Source organism: Neodiprion pinetum, chromosome 3 (assembly GCF_021155775.2).
Source record: "Neodiprion pinetum isolate iyNeoPine1 chromosome 3, iyNeoPine1.2, whole genome shotgun sequence".
NCBI lineage: Eukaryota > Metazoa > Arthropoda > Insecta > Hymenoptera > Diprionidae > Neodiprion > Neodiprion pinetum.
Genome location: NC_060234.1, coordinates 19423658 through 19447227, shown reverse-complemented (window position 1 = coordinate 19447227; position 23570 = coordinate 19423658). Strand labels below are relative to the sequence as shown.

The 23570-nt window shown below is 34.4% G+C and overlaps 1 protein-coding gene across 1 annotated transcript; it reads right to left on the bottom strand.

Moving 5' to 3' along the window:
• Positions 1 to 458: 458 nt before the first annotated feature.
• DCAF12 (DDB1 and CUL4 associated factor 12-like protein) lies at positions 459 to 21618 on the bottom strand. The gene is made up of 6 exons (XM_046616161.2): positions 21424 to 21618; positions 17393 to 17848; positions 5091 to 5321; positions 4508 to 4792; positions 1648 to 1813; positions 459 to 1466 (listed from the first exon to the last, which is right to left on the bottom strand). Exons 1-6 carry the CDS (start codon positions 21507 to 21509, stop codon positions 1311 to 1313), a joined length of 1380 nt encoding a protein of 459 aa, XP_046472117.1. The 5' UTR covers positions 21510 to 21618; the 3' UTR covers positions 459 to 1310.
• Positions 21619 to 23570: the final 1952 nt, after the last annotated feature.

Genomic DNA, 23570 nt, shown 5'->3' with positions numbered 1-23570 from the left:
AAAATAGGGAAAAACATTGTAATCTTTGTTCGTCTTGACGAAAATTTGACTTTTTCATTCGAGACAAGTTAAGACTGAAAATTCAATTTTTCGAAAAAACGCGTTTATTGATTTTCCGAAAAGTGATGGCAAATAACTTTTATTGAATGGTGCAAAATTCTCCGAAAGGATTCATCAGTTTTCGTAGTGGGGTCGCATGTAGCTGATTCTAGAATAACAGCTGCATAAATCATTAATGATCATTATTCTTCGTCAAAAATTCGTTGCCATTTATAATCTTAACAAAATGGCGATTAGATAGACTAGTTTGAGAAAAGTGCTGCACATCACGGCCAGTATATAATTGTGAGTTTCTTCCTAACATGATATACATAAGGAACTATTGAAAATACATTAAAGTACATTTTTAATATGTCTGAAGGTTGTAGAACCTCCGAACATAGAGAAAAAAACATAAATTCTGCTCGAATAATTAATTTACTAATAATCATTCATTTTTTCTTGTAATCGTTGGCATATTTATAATATGCTAATTTTTACAGGCTTATATAATATTATCTTATGTCTAATAACAGACAATCTATTGCATGTAACTCAACATAGGTAACCAAAGATTCAACAGAGCCTATCGAGTTGCAGAGAGGTGGCCTGAACATTAAATATTTTAAAAAGTTCTAGCATAATTGACTATGTCTAAATGTTATAAATCAAAAAATACTGAATGCAACAAAAATGGGAATAGCTTTTGAGCATTTTGTAAACAGAGCTTTACTCGGTGTACAAAGAAAGATAACGCGTATTAAAATATAGAGAAAAAATGCATTCAGCCGGTTTCAAATTTTATGTTGTTTTCAATTGTTTTCGATCTTCTTTCAGTTAGCAGGTAGGCTATACATTTACTACTTAATGGTTATTCATTTTTTCAGCTCCATATTTCATAGCCATTGTAAATTTCCTACTCATTGAGAATGTAACAAAGTAAAACGATAAGGTGGATAAAACTGTACAATTCGTAAATAATGCTTATAATTTTCGCTTCTAATTTTTCAACACTGATTTCCAGTGATTAAGTCAAGGTCAAAAGCTAGATGTGAGTTCCTTACGTGTCACGGTATATTTCATGACACGTACAACTTAGGAAATTGATCCTACAATATAAGTTTACATATCCATCGAGCTGAAAATTCCGCTAATGTACCAACAAGTGTTTCCGTTTACGGACAGCAAAGACTGACATACATTCGCAAGTCGTAAATATGCATTATAAATATGTCATCTAAAGGAATACTTTCCAAGTCATACAATTGGACTCATTGCCATAGTCCAGCATAATTCCCATAAAGATTTGCTGGAAGTGGACCACCAGCTGTGAAAAGACGCGTTCCAGATGCATCGTAACAGTGAGTATATATTGCTGGCGTATATTTCACATTTTGGAAGCCGTCCATGTATTCTTCGTCAGGAAACTAATAAGAATTTCATACAATTATATCACAAAGATTTCATCGTATCCACGTACATGTGACAAACTTATTTTTATACTTATTTTATAACTTGATAGTAAAACTCAATTTCATGTGCATGCTTTACTTTTAAAATTTCTTGTGATTTTGAAAATAAGCTTGATTGTATTATGTGTATTCTTACCACGTAACCTTTTGATGCTTTCAGGACCACCGTTCTATTTGAGTTGATAGAAGATTCTAAATATTTTTGTGCTCTGACATCATAAAACATCAGCATTCCAAGTCCTGTACCAATCGTTAAGACGGATCGTTGGAAACTAGCAGATCGTATACCACACCCGCTATACCTGTTTGCATATGAGAAGGATATCAGTATATTTTTTAGTACTACTATCTTAAAAAAGAATTCCGAAATGTTCAGTGTATAGGTTATCCTACGCTACCGATAAAATACAAATATTATATGCAATATGTAAGCACTAAGACATCCATCATATCACTCAGTCTATGCTGAATTTCAGTTTTTCATACTTTAACAGGTATATATAATGAAACCTGTGTCGTCACTGTGGGCAGATTCACAGAAAAATCGGCAAAATCCAAAAATTGAGTGTTCTGATTTTTGATTTGTATGTATGTCATTTCAAAGATTAGGCGACCTCGGAAATCGAGTTTCGAAGAGTCGAGTGAACGTACCAAGAAAAGAAGGGCTTTAGAAGTCAGTGAAACGCATTGGGTGGAGGAATTAACTTTGGCCACCAGGATGAGACTCAGTTCTGCAGGATTGAACGATGCTGCCATTATTTTAAAAAACATCACAACAAAATCTCCCTCAAGAGCTGCGAAATACCGGCTAGTTGAGATGTCCGAAGATGAAGCACTGATAGCTTTTGTAAATGCAAAATTAAGAAAACAGCAATACATAGACATCAGAGGATCTTTGAGAAATAAAAATGTTGCTATTTATCCATCGTACGCAAAAGTTGTTGCTGCTAAAAACCGTTGTTAGCCTTTACATATAACGGTAACTGAGACCTTAGCCGAAATGAAATTACAGTCTTTGATGGATCAGACTTGCGACAGAATTCTAAAGGTGCAAACTGACGTGATGAACTCTTTGCGCCCCGAAGAATCGAAGAATTTAAGACTAATTTGTAAATGGGGTTGTGATAAAAGCTCTGGGCACAGTGAATACAAACAAAAGTTTACGAACGATGACAGTTGTGATGCGAGTATATTTTTAACGTCTTTAGTTCCATTGCAAATTTTGGGATCGGATATCTCAAAAAAAAAAAAAGAATTCTTTCTTTGGAAAAATCCCAGGCCTTTATCTCCACGCCCTATTAGAATTCAATTTCTGAAAGAAACTGTGGCATCAACTATTCAGGAACGGCAACACGTTGATAATTAGATCTAGTCTCTCATCCCTTTTATATTTATTGACGGGAAGGAAGTTACTATTAAAATACCAGCTACATTTCACAATGATTGACGGTAAAGTTAGCAACTCCGTGACAAATACAACATCAGCAATGCGTTGTTACATATGCAATCTCACATCATAGAAATTTAATAACATATAGAGCTGATGAAAACTGTAGACGTTGACAGAACTCGACTCGAACTTGGATTATCAACGTAGCATGCGTGGATCCGTTTTTGTGAGTGCTTCTTGCACATTGGCTATAAAATCGGTGTTCACAAGTGGCAAACTCGAAAAGATGAAGAAAAATCAGTAGTTGCTGAGCGAAAACGAGTTATTCAAGCCGCATTCAAGAAAGAGTTGCATCTTGATGTTGATAAACCGAAACAATGGTTTGGTAACAATAACGACGGAAACACTGCGCGACGTTTTTTCGAAAACACTGAAATTTCAGCAAAAATTTTGGGTTTGGACGAGAATATTATGAAAAGATTCCACATACTTTCAAAGAATATTGTCTCGAAACCGCCGAAATATTCGTAACTCTGTATTCTTCGTATCGCATGCCAACCACGGGTCACAAAGTTTTGATTCACGGTCCTTTGATAATTGAATGGTCCCCGCTTCCTATCGGGCAAATGTCAGAAGTCGCACAGGAAGCCCGTAACAAGGATATTAAAAAATATCGCGAGTTTTTTGCTCGAAAACACTCGAGAACAGCGACCATGCAAAACGTTTTCAATCGACCCTTAACTTCAGATCCGTACATATCGAGCACGGGCAAGCAGTATCCGAAAAAAGCAAAAAGTTTATCATCAGAAGCCTTGCAACTTTTGCTCTGTACCGATAATTCTCGCGATAAGTATGGTTTAGGTGAATCGATGGAATACACCAGTGAGGAATCAGAATTTGCCAATTCCTCTGACTATGACGATTATGATTAATATTGAAATCAGGAATAATTATTCTATGTAACTCAGGTGTTATTTTCGGTACTATTTAATTCGTAAAGTGTCGATTGCTGTTTTAACTGTATTTAGCAATAAAATTCGTTTAAAATGCTTCATAACTAATTTTCGGAAATTTTTTGAAAACTTTCCCTCACTTCCAGACAAACGTTTTATTTTCGCCAATTCTCATTCAAAATTTCTAAAAAAACAACCTTCAAAACACACAAATATTGATTTCTGATAGAAAAAGTTGCCTGTGAGTAAGATAGAAATATATTTCCGGTTCGCCATTTTGGTTTTTTCGAAATTTCGATTCAAGATTTTCAATAAGTGACTTTTAAACCGCCAATTTATCAATCCCTACACAAATTGGATGCTTTTTAGTAACGCAGATAGTTACTTCCGGTTCGCCATTTTGTTTTTTGGAAATTTTGATTCAAGGATTGAAATCAGCGAGGTAAAAAATTTAAGAATCACCATTGCATGTTTCACTGCGCACATCAGCCTAGTTTTTGCCGATTTTTCTGTGAATCTGCCCACAAATGTGTCGGCAAGTCTGTTTTTAATTGTCAATCTCGTGGACCTCGCCAAATTTGGTGCAAGTAATTGCCCACATAAGCCTAAAAAGTATCACATTCATATTTTTAACTTTTAAACTAATTACTAACCTGGATGGTATTTTTTTTATTGGTTGTAATGTTCGAGCATCCAACAACAATGTGTACGATCGACATCCAACTGCGTAAACTCCGTCATCTTGAACTGCCAAGCAAACATTTTCTTGACAGGCCGGCAACTTTCTTGATATCTTCTGCTTAAATGTTTCAGCTGACCAAATATGTATAAAGCTATTGAGAGAAAGGGCGGCTATTTCTTTGTAAGCCTTGTTAAAAGCCAAAGCCCGAACCTTTTGAGCTGATCGACATTCTTTAACACATACAGGCTGAATTAACCTGTGGAAACAATTGACAATCTTCATGTTAACAGTTGTTCATGTTCGTAGTGTACAGAATGTTACAAATATCTGAAATACCGATCGATCAAAACTCATTGAAAACTCAGGTAGCCTTCACTAATACCAAAATTTCAATGATGAATTTTTGAAAAGTAAATAAAACCTGGTCAGCTATTTGTCGGTATAAAATGGTGAAATTATGGTCGAGTGTTGCATTGATCGAACGCAACTTCAGGTATGTACATAAATTGTTGATTGTATTCAACTTCCTTGAATATGGGTGATGATTTCTTTACCTATGGGTTGGTATTTCCGCCTTGTCCGGAGCATCTGCCAAGTCGCTGTCTATCCGCCATAGCGACATTTTAGTGTCTCTTGATCCAGAAACTAGGAATTCGTCGTCCAACCAACACATGTCAAATACCCAGTCTCTGTGACCACCTTCTCCCACGCAAACAGGATCTAAAGTAGGTAGTCTATATATTGCTATTTCGTTGCTGTTTCTTGCTCCCGTAGATAATAATGTTCTGAATGTAAATGAAGACCGATTATAAATCTTTTCATTCACAAACGATGAAAAAGGATATGGTTCTTGTATGTAACCGTATATGGGCTGTTCGATTCCAAATCACCTAGTCTGTGGCCTTGACTACTTCTGATTTTTTTTCTTTCTTTACATCATAATTCTCATTCGAAAAACTAAGAAACATTTTGATTGCCATTTTTGCACAGATTATTCTGTTCAATATCAAAATCCATCGTTTGATTTTTGAAAATATTTAGGCAAACTTTATGATGTGAAATAATGATTTTAGAACCGAAACAGGAGTGAAATACCGGTACTTTGAATTTTTTCCAGCGAGATCCAAGTTTTCCATCACAATAATTCCGATATAATTCATTTTTATTTGTGGTCTTTTATTATTGATTTTTGAAAGATCGTAACAAAAATTGCCGCAAGAAAGAACTTTTCTACCATTCATGTCAAACTTATTGATGAAAAATTCAAGTCATTCTAGAATAAATAGAATTGGCGTAAAGTTGTTCAAAAATTAAATCATTATCATTTTTGAAACAGCTCAACTAACTGGCAAAAAATAAAAAAATAAAAAAATGATTGTAAGTGAAGTTTTTGTTGTAATTTTTTTGTAGTGTTTCGGGTAAGGAGTATCATACATGTAAAAATAAAATTTTACATTGTCAGGGGGTCACAGGCAGGATGATTTGGCGTAGAATGCCACATATAGAGATTAATTTTCATAAGTACTCATTATACACATGTCCTGTCGTTGTCATTCATTGGAAATATTTATATCTGTTAAAATTATTACTAAAAAGAACATGCTCGGAAAGAATTGTTTTATTTTTAACAAAGGCATGCTAGCAAGGATCTAATGTAGTCAGGTGCAATGCGAATAAGAAAAAAAAAGACGACTAACAAGACGTTTTTATGTGAAAATCTGTCGGTCCAACGTGAAACAGAGATAACGTCAATCGATCATCAGAATACGGTTCCGTTTAATTTACACCATTTTATTTAGGGCACGTGTACAGATAAATTGCTTATATAAATTCAGTGTTGTCAACAACTGGAATTGAAATAATTGTTTGACAACGAAGATAGGTACGCCGTAAAATATGATCTAAGAATCTGAAAAATGTACCACCAAAATTTTTAACCTCGACTACATCCAATATCGAAATAGCGGCAATGAAAATATGTTATTGGCCAAAAACAGATGTATGTAAAAACTGCGGTTCTTTTGGTCTCCTTTGAGACGACTGGATATAATAATACATTGCATACATAAAAATATAAGTACTGTACGAGTACAAAGATATCGTTAGTAAATACGTGGTTAAAATTTGAAAGTGAATATTAAGTTTTTCATGTTTTAGCCATAACAGTTCACTGCGCTCCGGACGGTTCTAAAGTTTCGAAATAGTCATTCTTTTGAACAAATGCTTCGCTACATTAACGTTACAAATTTCAACTCCGTAAGTAAATACAAATCATAAAATGGCATCTAAACTGAAAAAAGATCCACGAATTTGTGACTGATAAAAATCTTTTCTCCATACTATCTTAAAATTAGCGATAAAAATAAAATAAGGCAACGCGGATTAAATGTTGTCAAGAATATGTACAGTCACAAAAACTTCCAACACGGCAAAGACGCCAGTTTCTTTTTACCATTGTATACACGTATACGTGAATTTCTTGTAAGTATGTACTGAATTCGCGGTTATTAGAACTTGGTTCAAAGTGAAATTACATTTCAGCTACTGTATATAGCTGTCGTTTCGTTCAACGTGACATAATTTTTGATCTCCAACCAGCGACGAAACTCAGTGTAAAACCGAAATGAAATTACAAGTGTGTCTGACAATGCGCCAAAGTTGTAATCCTCCTGACAAATACATATCGTAGAGAACAGTGTTTTCCTCGATATTGCGAAACTAAAATTAGCGGACATTGTTTCGGATCAAACATTTTCATTAAAAAATAAAGTTTGATCAAATATTTGATAAATATCTAGTCATTGTGTGTGTGTTTGTGCGGGGGGGGGGGGGGGGGAGGTAAATATTTTATGGGTTCGACACGGGTTTCAGCGGAAAGTTCTTAGGATGGTGCCATCAAAGTTGGCCAAATTAACCACTTGTTCGTTCGTTTTTTTTTTTTATTTTGCCATAACAATAGTGGTGGTACTTTTTTCAAAGAAGCATGACGAAGCTATCCCTAGTATTGTGTAAGTAATAGTAATGCTTGTGAAGCACATACTACTCATATGTTACTAACTTAGCATTGCAAAAAAAAAAACAGAATTTGGATTCAGCTACCATGCGCCCTAATAAAATCATTCGGCATAAACGGAGTACTAGATCGTGAAAAATTCTTTGTTCCTATCTCCGGTGTACGGTAATTCCATAGTAAGCCTCCCATGGTGGATACTCCAAGGTGACAAATATTAACTGACTAAAATGACCAACATGAAACACTGCTAAATATTAATGTAATCGTAAAAAAAAATTCCACGGCATTATAAGTATTCGATTTTGTGAGTTTGACGCGTATTTTATGCTCTTATTGTTTGGTAAGTGAAAACAAACGGTAATATCAGTTTGATCGAGCGTATGTGTCACATTTGAGAAATTTCGTTGAGCAGCATTAAAATGAATATCGACATTACAGCGGCAAAAATTTAAGAGGCAGAAGTTAGTAATGTTAACGTAACGGAACATCGAGAAGAAAAATCATCATTGTGGAATCTTAGAACGACTTTCAAGTGTTGGATGTTCAAAATATCGCGGTACTAATGTCAAAGGTACTTATAATTATTTTACGTCCTTTTGACTTTGGAGAGCTATCTAAAGCCAAAAGGGCGTGTAAATAAGTATAAGCTCTTTCGGTATTAGCACCGCAATATTAGTATGTTTTGTTTGTCATGGCTAACTAGATTTCTAACAATACTAAAGGTGCGAAGTAAATATTTTTCCGAAACGTACATCGTTATAGCAACGTTACTAACTTCAATTTCATAAAAATTTCGAAATCCGGTGAAACGAGGGTTTCAATTCGCAACTTAATGGTGACGATAGATTTTGTGAACTCCTGCGAATACGCTTTCTACAGCCCGAATGGTTTATAACTAACTAATTGTATTAAATAACAATATCTATGTTGTAAAGTATCCTGATCCAGTAGGTATATTACTAAAAATTGGATAGCTTGTGTAATAAAAACGCAGTTACTTCTTATAACTGGAAATTGCTCTATTGGTTTACGCTACGTGACTGCCTAGCGGTGCGGCATTTCATTCATCATGTCATTCGGGTGGCGGTTGATGGTTACGATAAGATAAGAAAGGTCGATAAGAATTTGGCAACCTCCGTCCTTTCTCTAAATCTTTGTTGTCTTTCCTTGCATCATCCCTAGGTTCGTGAGGTGCTGTAATGTTGTAGTATTAATACTAATTTGCTATCATTTGGATCCGAAAAGGAGGCCAACCGATTTATCAATAGTGAGGAACTTCTTCCTAATCCTTCCTGAAAGCTTTTTATCCCAGACTCCAGGGTCTATCATCGTAAATTAATGAGAGGTGTCATACCTAAATTCCACAAGGACTACAGTAAAAATCGAAAGAGTACGAACTGTATGCTTCCTTGAAAATTTGTAAAACGTTGCAACGTCGTTCCGTCGATCGCAAAAGATCGAAATATCAACGTGGTATTCGTCCAAAGGAGAATATACGAGGATACAATCATTTCAATACACTAAAGAAGCTAGAATTGACAAGAGATTGCAGAAAACCATCAAAAACATGTAGATACAAGAGGAAGAAGGTGTACAGTACGAAGCTGGAATGGGAGACTTATAAGTTCATGTTCTACCCACCAGAAACTTTGAACACGATTTTCTCGAAACTATGTTTTTAGACAGTGTCAGTACGATGACTCAGTCAATTTTAAATATTTTTTAACTTTCTTTTTCAAATCTTGATCATTATTTTCGCTATAGTCTGACGCGAGATTTTTTTAAATTTTTAGTTGGACAAGTTTTTATAAATTATTAAACACTCGTTTTTTTTTTTTTTTTGAATTTGCACACTCAAATTTCAAATACCGTTAGTTCTGTATTTTTGAAATAAAAAATCTCCTCCATCAAATTATTACTATTGCATTATTTTACAAGATTATTTTTAATTTTTGCAGAAGGAATAATTCTTGGTGAAGTTATGATGCTGACAAGGTAGCGCCATTGTTTTCGTCAGTAGTCCATTTACACGCGTAAAAAATAATGTTATTATTGAAAAAAAAAAAAAAAAAAAAAAAAATTTCTTACAATTGAAAAGTTAATGAGAAATGTGAAATCAACAATTTAATTTTTTTTATCACCGTATAACCTTTATAATAATTTTTCAAATTTACTCAGTTTTCAGCGCGTGGCGGGATACGTGAACCCTTAATCAAAATGTTCGCAATGAATTTAAAAAATTACTTACAATAACTGACTTCACGTTACGCCTAAGTCTTATTGGCCTCCCGCTAAAGTACGGTGAGGTGATAGAGAGAATCGCCATATCTGTGAAGTCGCATCCATGCTCCCCTCAACACAGCTTCGTGCACGAATGAAGTAGCACAAAATCTACAACGCAGCGATAAAAAGAAATAGCACGGATTCGGAACAAAATTGCTAAGGCTATAATCCGTAAGATTCTTCGATTAAAGTGCACGGCGGAAAAGAATACAACCTCAGGGTTGTCAAAACCGAATTTTAGGAAATTCTACGAAACCAACGTAACTTCCAGACAGCGCTGCAGACGTTTCAAGACTCATTTTTGCGAGATCTGAGTCATTCCATACTCGACGGGACAGTCAAGTCTCAGACTTAATTGCTTTTTTCCTATCTCGTTGCGTTGTCTAAGGGTATGAAAGTAAACGGCGAAGATTACGAGTGAGTTCCGAAAATTTTTATTTCGTCAGCTATTCACTCGATTTGAATGGTTCCTTTTCTTCTAATTAAAAAGTGAATTCTTTGACGTAAATTTGCGAAATTTTACATAAAAACTTACCCACACAAAACGTTATTATTTCAGCCGACTCTCCACACGATAGTAACGAAACTATGAATTGTTCTCCTAACTGCATGAGATCGTTATTGCAAGTAACTTTAGGAAATTCAAGAAAAGTTGTTATAGTACTACGGTGAGAGGGGGGAGGGGGAGTCCCTGAGGTAATTGATCCACCTAGGATCCCGTTGAGCAAGTTTAATATCACGGCTAGGTGATACGATGTGGCCAATCAATATCCAAGAAATTGTTTAAGCTATTCAAATCTGACCTTAAGCGATAGTTGAAAACGCCTCGTGACGACCATCGAACGTTATTTGCCATCAAGGGTCACGATAGAAATTTTTCTTCGTATGTAGTTACCGGGTCATTTATCTACATTGAAATTGCGTCACGAGATTTAACACTGCGTTGTGAGTCTTTAGGGGAGACCGTAACAAAATGATCTTGATAAGGTTTGAGTTAATCAACGATGAAATGATGATTACAATTCCGCGAAGTGTATATGTACATCACAATTGACGTAAACAGCTAATGTCAGTTAAACAAACCTATCGTACGTGTCAGTAATACAAAGCAACGAAACTTACTTGGGTCTAAATGGTTATCTGTAATGGTAGTGTTTTACATTCATGTATTATATGAGTATACACTAGGGTGGTCCTCGTTTAGAATGTTGACGAATTTATTCCGGATCACCCCACCAAATCAACTATAAATAATTGAAAAACCATTCACAATTTTTTTCAGATTTTTATATCAACTGTAACCCGTGCCTGTAAGAGTAAGGATTTCCCAATTTAAAATACACGTCTTTCGGACACTTTCTTAGTATATATTTTACTGTAAGAGTAATAATGTTCGAAAAAATCCATGAATGTGAGGTTCTAGTGAGCATTAGTGCTACTATCTGAGAAAAAATTCACATCATCATACCAGGTAATATAGACAATTGCATTTCTCATAAATAAAACGAAAAAGTCAAATTTCTAGGGTGTGCAATTCGTCGAGATTGGTTGGTATGATGATGTAAATTTTTTCTCGGATAGTAGCATTAATACTTACTAAATCTTCGCAATTACAGATTGATTGAGACAATAAATTATATGCTGAGAATGTATCTGAAACAGGTGTATTTTAAATAGTGATGTCCATCGATTTACAGGTGCGGGTTAGAATTTATATCAAAATCTGAAAGAATTACGAAATTGTTTTTGAATTATTTATAGTTGATTTGGGGGGTGGTCTGAAAAAAAATCAATACCACTTGTTATTAGACAAAGAAGTTTTTGGATGCTTTCGTTCGGCATTGCCTGTACTTTTGCGCTGACTGTGTTATTTCTACGTCGGTGATTTGAAGGCTTGCATAATAGCCAGAATAAATGACATTTTATTCAATCGGTAAAAACTGACTATAGCATCCATTTAAACGAATTTCCATAAGGTTTAGTACGAATCAGGCTAGTAAAATATCAAACATAATATAAAAATCTATGTTTCAAAGAGATAAAATTACTGCAACACAGTGCAGATGCTACGTAAACCAGAAGCGACAATCCAATTGGTTTCTATGATTTTTCTGCTGCTAATTTAGGAGACCTTGAACAAGTAACCGCCGCATTGAAGTGATATTCTCAACCTCAGGGTGCATAATTTGGAAAATGAATCGAAACAACAAAAAACAGTATGACGCAAGCAGATTACAGATTAATATTTTCGACATGTAGATATAAAACAGGATGTGAAACGTATATAATTTTTGAACTACTAATTTTTCAATATTAGACGGTCATTGACTGTCTTACGAGCTTCGCACCAAGAAGCGTAAGATACCAAAATGTAAACACTTACAGACATTCTTACAAATGTGCTCGAAGAGGAAGAACACTTTCTATATTCATATAAAACAGGATGTTGAGGTTCAAATTATCTACGTATACGAGACAATCATTTTCCAATAATTTGCGAACCCGGTTGCGTAACACCAATTCACGCCTTTCATACTTATATTAAAACCATTCTTTGATAAAGATCTGTAAATACAGAAAGTAAGCGGCACAATTATTTCCACAAAAATGTTCCTTAATATATCTCTAAGTTGGCAAGATTCGATTATTAATCCTATTTTAAAATCGAGTTGTTGAGTTCATCTCTGCCGATCAAATCAGCTGTGATCAGCGGCCATGTCTACTATTCCAAAACATGAGGACTTCAGTCATGCCCAAACATAAATTGGCAATAGTAAAGACATTGAATTGAAGCATGATGGAAAGTGTGTCAACTTCCCCTTATCTCCCATACTCCAGATGTGAATAAAACCATGTACGATATTCAGCCGCATGTTCATCACAAATCCACACTAATAATCGTCAGAACATCTATGTAAGGTTCGAACATCCGTTTTAGCCGTTTTGGCGGACGATATAATTGAGTTTCAATTGAAGTCTTTTCTTTCCGTTGACTATCATACTGCACTTTCGTTAGATTCGTTTTAGCGTTAATTAACGAAGAGTGAAGTATTTAATGAAAATATTGAAATCTGAGTAATAAAGTAACGCGAAAAAAGATGTGGCTGGACTCGGCCGCGTGTCCGTGTTTGTTTACATCTGACCCTAACTGAGCCCAATTCGTTGGCACCAAACTACAAAAAGCTCCATTGAGTTGGCTACTATCTTTACCTATCTTTCGTCAATGACATCAGCCATAAACAGAATCAACGTAAGATTACAAATTTTTTTGTCATACCATACGGCGTTCTTGTTAACTATTGTTGACTATTGTTAACTATTCCGTGCAGTTTATGGATCGATCCTATAAACTCGACAAGTGTAGTAGCCTATCTATTCTTGCATAGAAATTAACCTAAAATGAGATCAAACAAGAATGGGCAGCTTCTTCACATTTCAATTATCTTCAAATCTCATTATCAAACATCCAAAAAAGAACCTCGACTACCTGAAGAAATTAGAGAACAATTCTTTACTAATCTATTTAAGCTTTTTCGCGAATGCCATCGCCGGGCTCGATACGAACTGCCCAAAATGTCCGCATTGAGCATTTCCAGCGTATTTCGAATGGTGCTAATGGGGTCCCACACCTCGTCCCAGAGCTTTGGGGTAATTTATTCATTACTGCATATGTAGTGAAAAGTACAAAATGCCGTTTACTGTCTACCGTCTTATCGTTTGGTCATCTTGGCTGGTAGACAACGCCGGATTTACATATTTTCCTGCGCTAGGTAGATAAATATATGGTGCCTCTTATAAGAAAACTTATGTATATAGCGTGAACATAATTTTATGACGAAATAAAATTGTACACGCATGTATAGGTTGTTCTTCTAATTACGGATACAATTCTCGGCGCGACGGTTTTCGATTTTTCTCCAACTTGGAAAGCATACTCTATTGGATAAATAGGATTCGACAAAGTTTTCAGATTTTTAATAACAACCGATAATTGGCACGTTCCACTGCATGTTTTTTTTTATCCTGTAAGGTGTTATCCATAAAGTTAGGGAAAGTCTTAGTCTGCAATACGTGATATCGTAATCGATATATTCTGATTCATTTTTCCGCGCGCAATATTAATATCATGAAAAAGCTGCGATCGAATCTTTTCCTGTTATTCACAATTTGCACGCGTGCCTAGTCTCGTCATTTATTCTAAAATGAAAGTTTTTCCAAAACCACTTGTTGAATTATTTTTCCATAGATAATTTTTTTTAACTACGTGTCATTCTGGGAGGGGGGAGGGGGTGCTCTATAAAATAGCCACAATAGATTACATGGGGGGGGAGGTTCAAGAGTATCCAAAATAGAGCTACGTAATTTATGGGCAGCCCCTAATAGGGGATTGAAAAAAATTTCTTTGACACACATCCTTGATATAAAAACTTTAGGGCTTGCCGAAAAAAAAATACTCTCGTGGTAGTTAAACCATTTCAAGATGGTAAAAAATACGCCTTGAATAAAAATGTCGTTCTTAAAGCGTGGATACCCAGTTCGATTTTCAAATCAATATGTTTTCTTGTATTCAGCAACTTATTTTACTATGAGCCGGAAATTTGCAGAGTGTGATTTCAAAATAATATTCAATAATAAGCAGCCTAGATCGCACTCAGGGCTTGCAAAAATTTAGGCTCCGCGAATATACACGTATTATCACACAGTATTTGAGGTTTTTTTTATTAATTCAAATCCCGGGATTGAATACACTATTGTAACATGCCCGGTATTCTATTTTTTTTTTTTTTTTTTAATATTATTGAAATGAATGATGCCATTGAGATCCCACTCTTAATATTTCAGCTTCGTAGTGAAGTAATTCACTAAGCATAAAATAGTATACACTTGAAAATAAAAGTGGGTATTCATGCTTGAAATTGATATTTTTTCTTTAAATGGTATTTTTCACTTTTGCGATGGTTTGATAACGAAGGGAGTACTTTTTTTGAAAAGCTCAGTTTTTTTACACAAAGGACGTGTCAAAAAAAACATTTCTCAAATGCATAAAAAATGACAAAAACATACTGTGGATATAGCTGGCTTCCGATTGTTTTTAAGAATCTGAAAAGATTTGAAAAAATCGTCTTCATCTAGTAAAATATTATACCAAAGTTAGAGGAAAATTCAAAGCCATCGGGTCGGGAATTATCCTTGGAATTATGATAAAAAATAAACGACAAATAGTGAAATTGGAATAACGTTTGATTTTTATTCTGTGTTATAATCTTTCAATGCCTGATTCTCTAGTTGTTCCGTTTTTGATTTGGAATTGAAAAATCCGAAAAAAATCTACAACGTAGCGCGGCTGCCCTTTTACATTGATTAGACTTTCATCTCAACTCCAACCCGTGCCGCTGGAAGGTTCATTTCCCCGTTAAAACCTTTTCAAGTAATTCAATGGCAATATCAAGTGACTTTTGGGAAGTTTGTCCGCCATGTTTGATCTGCCATTTTGAAATTCAAAATTTCAAGTCCAGATTCGCAATCAGTGTCTCCCCCTCTATATCAAACTTCATCGAAATCCGTTTCGTAGATTTAGTGTTTCCTTGGAAAAGGAGCAAAGAGAGTAGGCAGCGAAAATAGGCCGAAAATGGGATGATATTCAAATGGCATTTGTGAAGAACTGAAACAACATACATACATTTTCTTTTTTACAACGTTTTTATTGGAGTTTTGGCTATGAAATTCAATGGTTCGAGTTTAAAAAATATAAATCTTTAAGTGAGATACAAGCGGATGAAGAAGACCGCGCGTCTCATGCGCTGCTCCCTTATTTCCACGATTCCGAGTGAACGGTTAGAGTTTTCGACAATTTTCAAGCGCCATTCTCCTCAGGGGATGTTCCTCTACAGACTGAACCTAAACTTTTTGAAAAAAGATTAAAATTAAAAAAGTGGCGGCTAACATTGAAAAACATCGAAACATGAACAACAACGATAATGATTTCTTTTTATACAGACGTTGGTTCACTTTGTAGAGGAAGTTGATATCTTTAATTGAGAAAAAAAAAATCAAGGTAATATCTTAAAGCGTTTTGAGTTATCATGGCTAAAGTAATAACAAACGTTATTTGGAGAAAAACGTGTGTAAATATGTACCACATCCGAACGCACGGTTGTCTTCAACACTCGGCACCTTGCTTTATTATTATTTTTTTACGTACGCCACTGATTCTCTTCCACAAAAATGTGACAAACAACTTATAAATAACAAAAACGTCCATGATTTTTCAATTATTCATAAACGCAAATCGAATGTTTATCCTATTTTCAACCATCGAAGCCTTCTTAGTCCCCCTGAGCTCAATTTTACGCATTTGTCAGTTTTTCTTGCGCCAAAATATTTGGACGAGATTGTAGTAAGAGAATACTAAAAAAAGGAAAATATTTTTAAAATTTCCATGCCTACTCCCTTTAAATCAATTCTCTGGCGTGCACGGGTTTGAGTTGAGTTAAAAATCTTAAAAAATTAGAGTATTATTTTTTGATTACTTCGAGCCGATTTGGGGGGGGGGGGGGGGGGGGGGGAGATAGTCAAAATTAAAAATGACTTTTTTGAGGGCAACCACTCGAATCATAAACTTGGGTTGTGACGGAAAAACGACTTCACAGATGTCTTCAGGAATCATTGACGAACCAGAATATGAAATAATTCTAGGATGGACCGAAAGTCGGCTTTATCGTTCCAGTTTTTGTGAATATATGGAAATTGTTCGTGTTTAAACGATAGGAACAGTTTCTTAGCATCTAGAAAAGTAATAATATTTTTATTCCACTACCGGGATAGGGTGACCACCGTGGGAGGATTACTGTCAAAGCACCTTTCCGTTTTATAATTTTTTTTTACACAAATACCTTTCATCCAAAATATGAGACACATTCGGACAAAATATATGTATAGAGAGGAAATAGGAAAATTTACAATTTGCAAACTGAGAGTCTGACTGCAAATGCGAGAAATGTGTCGTCTTTTCATGCAAGCGGGCCACTTGAAGCATTTACGTTTTGGAATTTTTCGAAATAGATTTTCCTGTTTCTAAAAATATGACAAATTCTGATCCTCTTATGTTCTAATATTTCTACATCTTCACCTCCACCTTCTCATTATACGTTTAAGACTCATACCTTGTATTAGATACTAGTTTTTTTATGTTTACGAGCTGCATTTAAAAATTTTATAGCGTTTTTATAATTTCCCGAAGCAATTTTCAACTTTGTGGTGTACATGTACGACTGCAGGATTACAGCCTACAAGGGTACAACAATTTTCAATTTTTTAAGTCGGTAGACTCGAAGAGCAATTTATTACGTAACTCAACATTGAGACAGACTTGCATGCAAAGCGAGACAAGAATCTTTACACGTAAATTAATGGTTTTTGAGTTTTCGAGAATTTTGTATAAAAAGCCAAACAACGGACAAGCGTTTCAAATCCGAATCAAGCCCTGTTTCATTGGAACTTTTCAATTCGATTTAGACTATAATAAAAATGTTATCAATAACCAGCATCGAATAAACTCACCTTGATGGATTTATTTGTACAGAGTGAATGCCGCACTGTTGTTCAGGAATAGCGGCACCTGCTGGGTTTGTTTGTCTCCCATGTAACGACGGTATTTGGTCAAGTTTTTGAGTCGCGACGTCATACACCATTAGCTTATTACATTTAGTTCCGAATACAACTTGTCTGTCGCTCAACCATTGCGAGCAGAACACTTTATTCATATTATTTAAACTAACTGAATATTCTTTGAATAAGTCGTGGGTTAGGATATGACGTGAGCCATACTCTTGATTGATTTTCCTTACTTCTTTTAAATTCGTTTCTCTAGCACGTACGTAATCCACAAAGTTGAAGGACGTTCTCAAATACTGTTTTCCTTCAGTTACAGTTTCCTCTTCTTCGTCGCTGGATTCGTAGCACACGAAATCTTCGGGCTTTTCCGGCTTTCGATTTTTCTCCAAGCGCAAAGCGAGCCTAAGAAACAAAAAATTATTGTTCGTGATTTTATTCCAGGTAGTAATTTACCCGTGTTAATTAAGAGGATTCGATAGTCAGTTTTTGTAAACAGATATACAGGGTGGTCTTTTTCAATCGCCCCAGGCGAATATCTCGAAAACTAGTGTAGAGATGCGAGAAAAAGTTTAATAAAAAATTTTAACGGGTTTTGGGGGGGAAAGATAATTTCGATATGCGTTGGTTTATGGATTACTCCACTTTCGTGATTTTAGACAGGGAACACATATTTTCACCATCATCGGCTGATATTGCGTTTGAAGACGAATTCAAAAACTTGAAAAAAATACATATTATTTTACAAAATGATAAAAAAAATTTCATAATTTTCAGAAAAATTTTTCTCAATCTTCAAAGAGTGAAATACTCAACCACTTTACGTCAAGATAAAGCATCGATCTCCATTGTTTTGAAAAACTACGAATCGTGTTTTCCAGGTGATCAAGCACCCCATAGCCCCTTAAGCGCAAAAAAGTAATCAAACTGTGGGCTTAATGCCTTTTCTAAGCAAAAAATAGCCGAATATTTTCTGAAGAGTTTGAAATTTTTTGAAAGTTTTGAAAAATTAATTTTTTTTTTTACTTAGGTTTTCGAATTTGTTTTCAAACCTGCTATCATCCTTTTATAGTCAAAATACGTGTTCCTTGTAGAAAATCATGAAGTACTCAAAAAATCTCGAAGGTGGCGTAATTCACAAATCAACGCATATCGGCATTATCCTTCCTCCTCGAAACCCTCCAGGTTTTGTATCAAACTTTTTCTTATGCCTCTTCTAGTTTTTGAGATATTCACCTGGGGAATAAAATGTTTTTATTGTATAATTTATAATGATTTATACCAACGAGCAAGCACGTAAAAGTCGCCGAAATTAAGCGAAATTTTTTTTTTTTGTGCTATGCCTAATATGAGCAATAGTCTTCAGTATTCATAGTTAGAAATAACAGAATTAAATAATGTATCAGGACCCCGTTTTGATGTAACGAATGAAAAATCTATATTCCTTTGCGTTGGCCGATTATTGAACAACATATCAACGCCCAAAATATTTTAAGCATTTCAGGGGATCTAATAAGAGTTTGAAGTGAGTTTGCAAGAGTTGAGATAATTTTCCACACCTTTTGAAACTTTTGCTAATATTACGAAAAACTTGACTAAATTTAAATTGATAGACTCGCAAAATTCTGAAGATTTTGATCTGAAATATGAGAAATTTAAAAAATACATCTTCTCAAACCAGTATTAATCAGAGCACGGACTAACATTTTTGAATCTTGGGGAATAATTTAATAATTTTCGACTGGATTTTTTGCATCAAAAGTCAAGTGTCACCATTTCAACACATTTTTGCCTGATATCACTATATATATATATATATATATACATACCACGGTGTACGTTACCCTTAAAAAAGTTTGTAACAGACATATGAAATGAGACATTGTTAGAATTTAAGATTTTTCTTGCATAATCGGTGCGTAACGTGCATATTACTAGACTGTATCAAAAAATCGACTATATTTTTGTTTTAAAGTTCAAGTCAAAAATATTGTTCCAAATGATGAAAAAAAAATGCTCTCAAAGTTTGAGGTCTTAATATTAATATTAAGAGGTGCATCATCGCGATTTTCTATTTGCCATTTAAATAACGGGAATTTTTTTTTTTTAACTTTTAAATCTTGCAACTCGTCAACGGATTAGTGTACTGATAAGACCAGAACATATTTTTGTAGGGAATTGGACGCTCTACAAAAAAGGTCTGTTATCATTACATGATAAATCTACTCTTTCAAAAGTTATTTAAGGTCACAGTTGAATTTACAGTAAATTTCATGATTTATCTACACTTTTTCAGCGAAATTATCAGACTAATCGTAAAATTTTGTAGGACTTATTTTACAGAACGTTTTATTTCCTTCAAATTATCTCCCGCAAAGTTTTTGAAATTCCTGCATTAAAAATTTAAGTTTGCTTTTTTTTTCATTTGTTTAGCTTGTAAAACAAAAACTATTAAAGCAATCATGATTATCCTTGTTCACGCAATAGGTATAGGTATAATAAAGATGCTGCAAAAATTTGAGCAGGATCGGTGTAATACTTTTTGAAATTTCATGTCTACACTTTATTTTACATACGTTCCTATCGGGCAGAATACATTAGATTATATTCACTATTTCGTCTGCAAAAAATGTACAAAACTTGTTTAAATGTCAATAAATATAATATAAAAATTTGACAAATTTCATTTGAATGGTTTGTTTTTAAAAAATACCCAAACAATCTTTAAAAAAAAACAGCCTTCACACTAGATCACTCCCTTAAAAGCTCAAATTCTGGCAACATTCTTATTTCCTCATTTGGAACAATATTTTAGACTTGAATTTTGAGAAAAAATAGTCTACTTTTTTTTATACAGTCTAGTGCACGCGCTGAGAAAAAGTTTGAGAGAATTCTGATAAAACAGGTTATCTTTACAATACCAGTTTAAATATCAATGGAATTCCAAGAAAATATGGGACAAGTAAAACTAATTGTCATTGTACCCAGAACTATATTTTGCTATGGTACAAAATAAAAACAGTAAATGCTTATGTAGCAACCACAACTATGAATTGGCCGAGGCTGAAATTGGTAACGATAATGTAATAATGCATTCTTAGGAAGAATCATTATTTTAAAAGCTCAAGACTGTTTAAATTTCATGCGCCTGAAGTTCTGATCAATCAAGCTTGATTGAATACCCTACCACAAAGATTGAGTTCTACTTATAAACATCTGAGGAGCGAATAAGGTCTAGTTAGCTATCCGAGAGTACGTAATGATAAAATTATGTCTACATACCGCATTGATCCTTTCATGAAATATTGGACCTATTTTCAATAAAGCTCGATTGATCAAAACTTTGGCTACATTGAATTAATAGAAATCAGATGATGAAGCAAAATGTGCCTACTCACATTTGGAAAACTCGACTACATTAAAGTTGCTTTAAATACGTAAAATAATGAAATGTTTTTCAATAATTTGTTACAATAACATTACTAACTTTAACCTCATTGCATAGTCACTTTTACCAGTTGCCATACAAATATGTGTTTGGAGTGTTTAATGAAAATTGACCTTGAAGTTTGTCAGCGCTACAGAAAATTAGGCCAACCAAAGTAAACAAAAATTATTGGATGCATGTGTATGTCAGTAAACATATGGTTGATAAGTATCAATAACAATGATTTTGATGAGTCAGAATTGTTTACAGACTGCTTTTAATTTCTCAGCTGATCCATATACTCATGTCAGGTTGGTCGCTTTGCCTTGCCACTTTTTCTTTCTTTCACTCATTGCTTAATTGATAGTTAATTGATAGTCAATTGATACCCTTCAACACAAAATGATTGAAATTGTAGATATTTTGTGTACAACCTACAAGGTTCTGTGCAGTTTGACAATAGAGAATTAAAAAAGAGACCAGGTACACACAGTCAATCCCCTATTTATGGATACATAAAGAACATATAAATATAGAATTATTGTTATCGTACCTTCGGGCTCTGCGTTCTTCCAAACGGGACCCAGTTGCACAAGGAGGATGTCGACCATACACAGGCATTCTTTGTGTTTCTGCCATTGTAAATAGTTGTATTTAATTTCAAAGAAAATTGTATAAGTTATTTACGGGATTTAACGATGTAGAAGATTATTTATCTATTTAGTTATTATTAAAAGTAGTTGAACAAGAAAAAACTGAACACGGACTGATGGATCTATTGAGCTTTTCTGTACATGGTATTTAAAACTGTCGCCCGAGTTACTGCTTGTCGCCACTTTTTGACGATTCACGTTCACGGTGCAACGGATAACCGATAGCATTCATAAATATTTCGAACCTCGCCACGCGAATGTGACAATTAAACACGAAAATATATAAGATAAGTTGAAAAAATACATGATAAAGCCAGCAGAGTGTTCACTGCATAAGAGTAACCACCGCCATCTTGGGATACCCAGCGCGCACGATATAGGTATGTATGTATACCCATTATCTATATACCAGGTGACTGATAAACAGCAGTTCATCCGTCCTCTTCTGTGAGATCGCAGCTTTTCTTTCCACACGTATATGCAACGCAATTCCATGATTGAGAAATCCTGTATAATATGATAAAAGACTTAAACCAATGCAGATTGAAAATGAATCGTATACAGTGGAGTTCATGAGTGTCATGCCGCGTTCCAGGTTATTTTTAAAAAAATCAATAAACGAATCTTAAATTTACTTTGAAAGAAATTGATTAAATCAGTTATTTAATTTTAATCGCCATTAAATGGTAGAAATGTCCTAAATAAAAATATGATTAAATCCACTCGAAAAGTTTTATCTGTTTCTTAATATTTTTAGTAAGTTTCAGCATGAGATGTACTAGACACATACCAATAGAAATTTACAATCAATTGTAACGAAGCGTGGTTCAATAACTGTCGGGTTAAAGCCGAAGATTTGGGTTAGACTAGAATGACATGAATTCTACGAGTTTACTGTTGCGAATTCATAGAATCCATGCAATTTCTTTATTTCTGCGCTGACTACAAAATTTTTACGTCAGTTAAAACACACTCAGTAAGTCAGATTTTTAAACACTACTTCCAATGCCTTTTCTCAGACGAAATTGGTCTGATTGGCTTGGTCATGCCTGATTTGACGTGGATACTTGGTATTATTTGATTATTCAATACTAGAATTTTCGTAAATCGTAGAAAGTACACCAACACCTCATTTGTACCTCATTTTTCAAACTTATAGTTATCAATTTCATTGTTATTACTTCAAATAAGCCTTCCTTATTATTCCCAGCAATATAAATATCATTCAAATTTTAACTAATCCTTGAAAACAATAGGGTACTTCAAATACTTATAATGCTCATCATTATTAAGCACATTAGCTCTCGAGCATGCCTGATACGTCGAAAAACCGGTCGATAAGATTGTGCGCCAACATCTCGAGCGGATCAAATAGATAACGCCAATACGCGCAATGCTTCTACATACCGAGGTACAGTTCTCATCGGATTTCGTGTTTGAACCAAAAACGCGTGCCCCTGAATCCGTCTGAATCTCACGCGTTTATAGCATAGAGAATGGACTGCGTATTTCTTTATATTGCATGTAGTAATACCGACAGTGAGAGAGAAGGAAACACACGCGTGATCCTTCTCTCCAACTTTCTACCCTTCAAGAGTATAATATCTGACCAGAACGTTAGTCTTATCGATTATTATTATTATATATCACTCCGACCAATTAACCCAACCTTAAGTCCGAAAATCTTTTAACCAACAAATATTAAAACAAGTGTCTAACTGTTCAAAATATCCCTAGATGAAAATAATGATAAGGATCATTAACCAGTACCTAAAATCGTGGTACGAGATCGGACTATCGGAAAGCTGTCATATTATTGTTTCTAACATTATAAATAACTAACACGATTTTATTCAATCATTATATAATACTTGATAATGCTATCTGCAAACACGGAGTATTAGAACCGTATTATATATGATATATTCCATTATAATATATAATCCATATCGCACCATATTTAACCACCAGTATCAAACATATAAATATTATGTTATAAAGACATTATATGATTTATAAATAAACGTGGAAATAACAACCGTAAAGT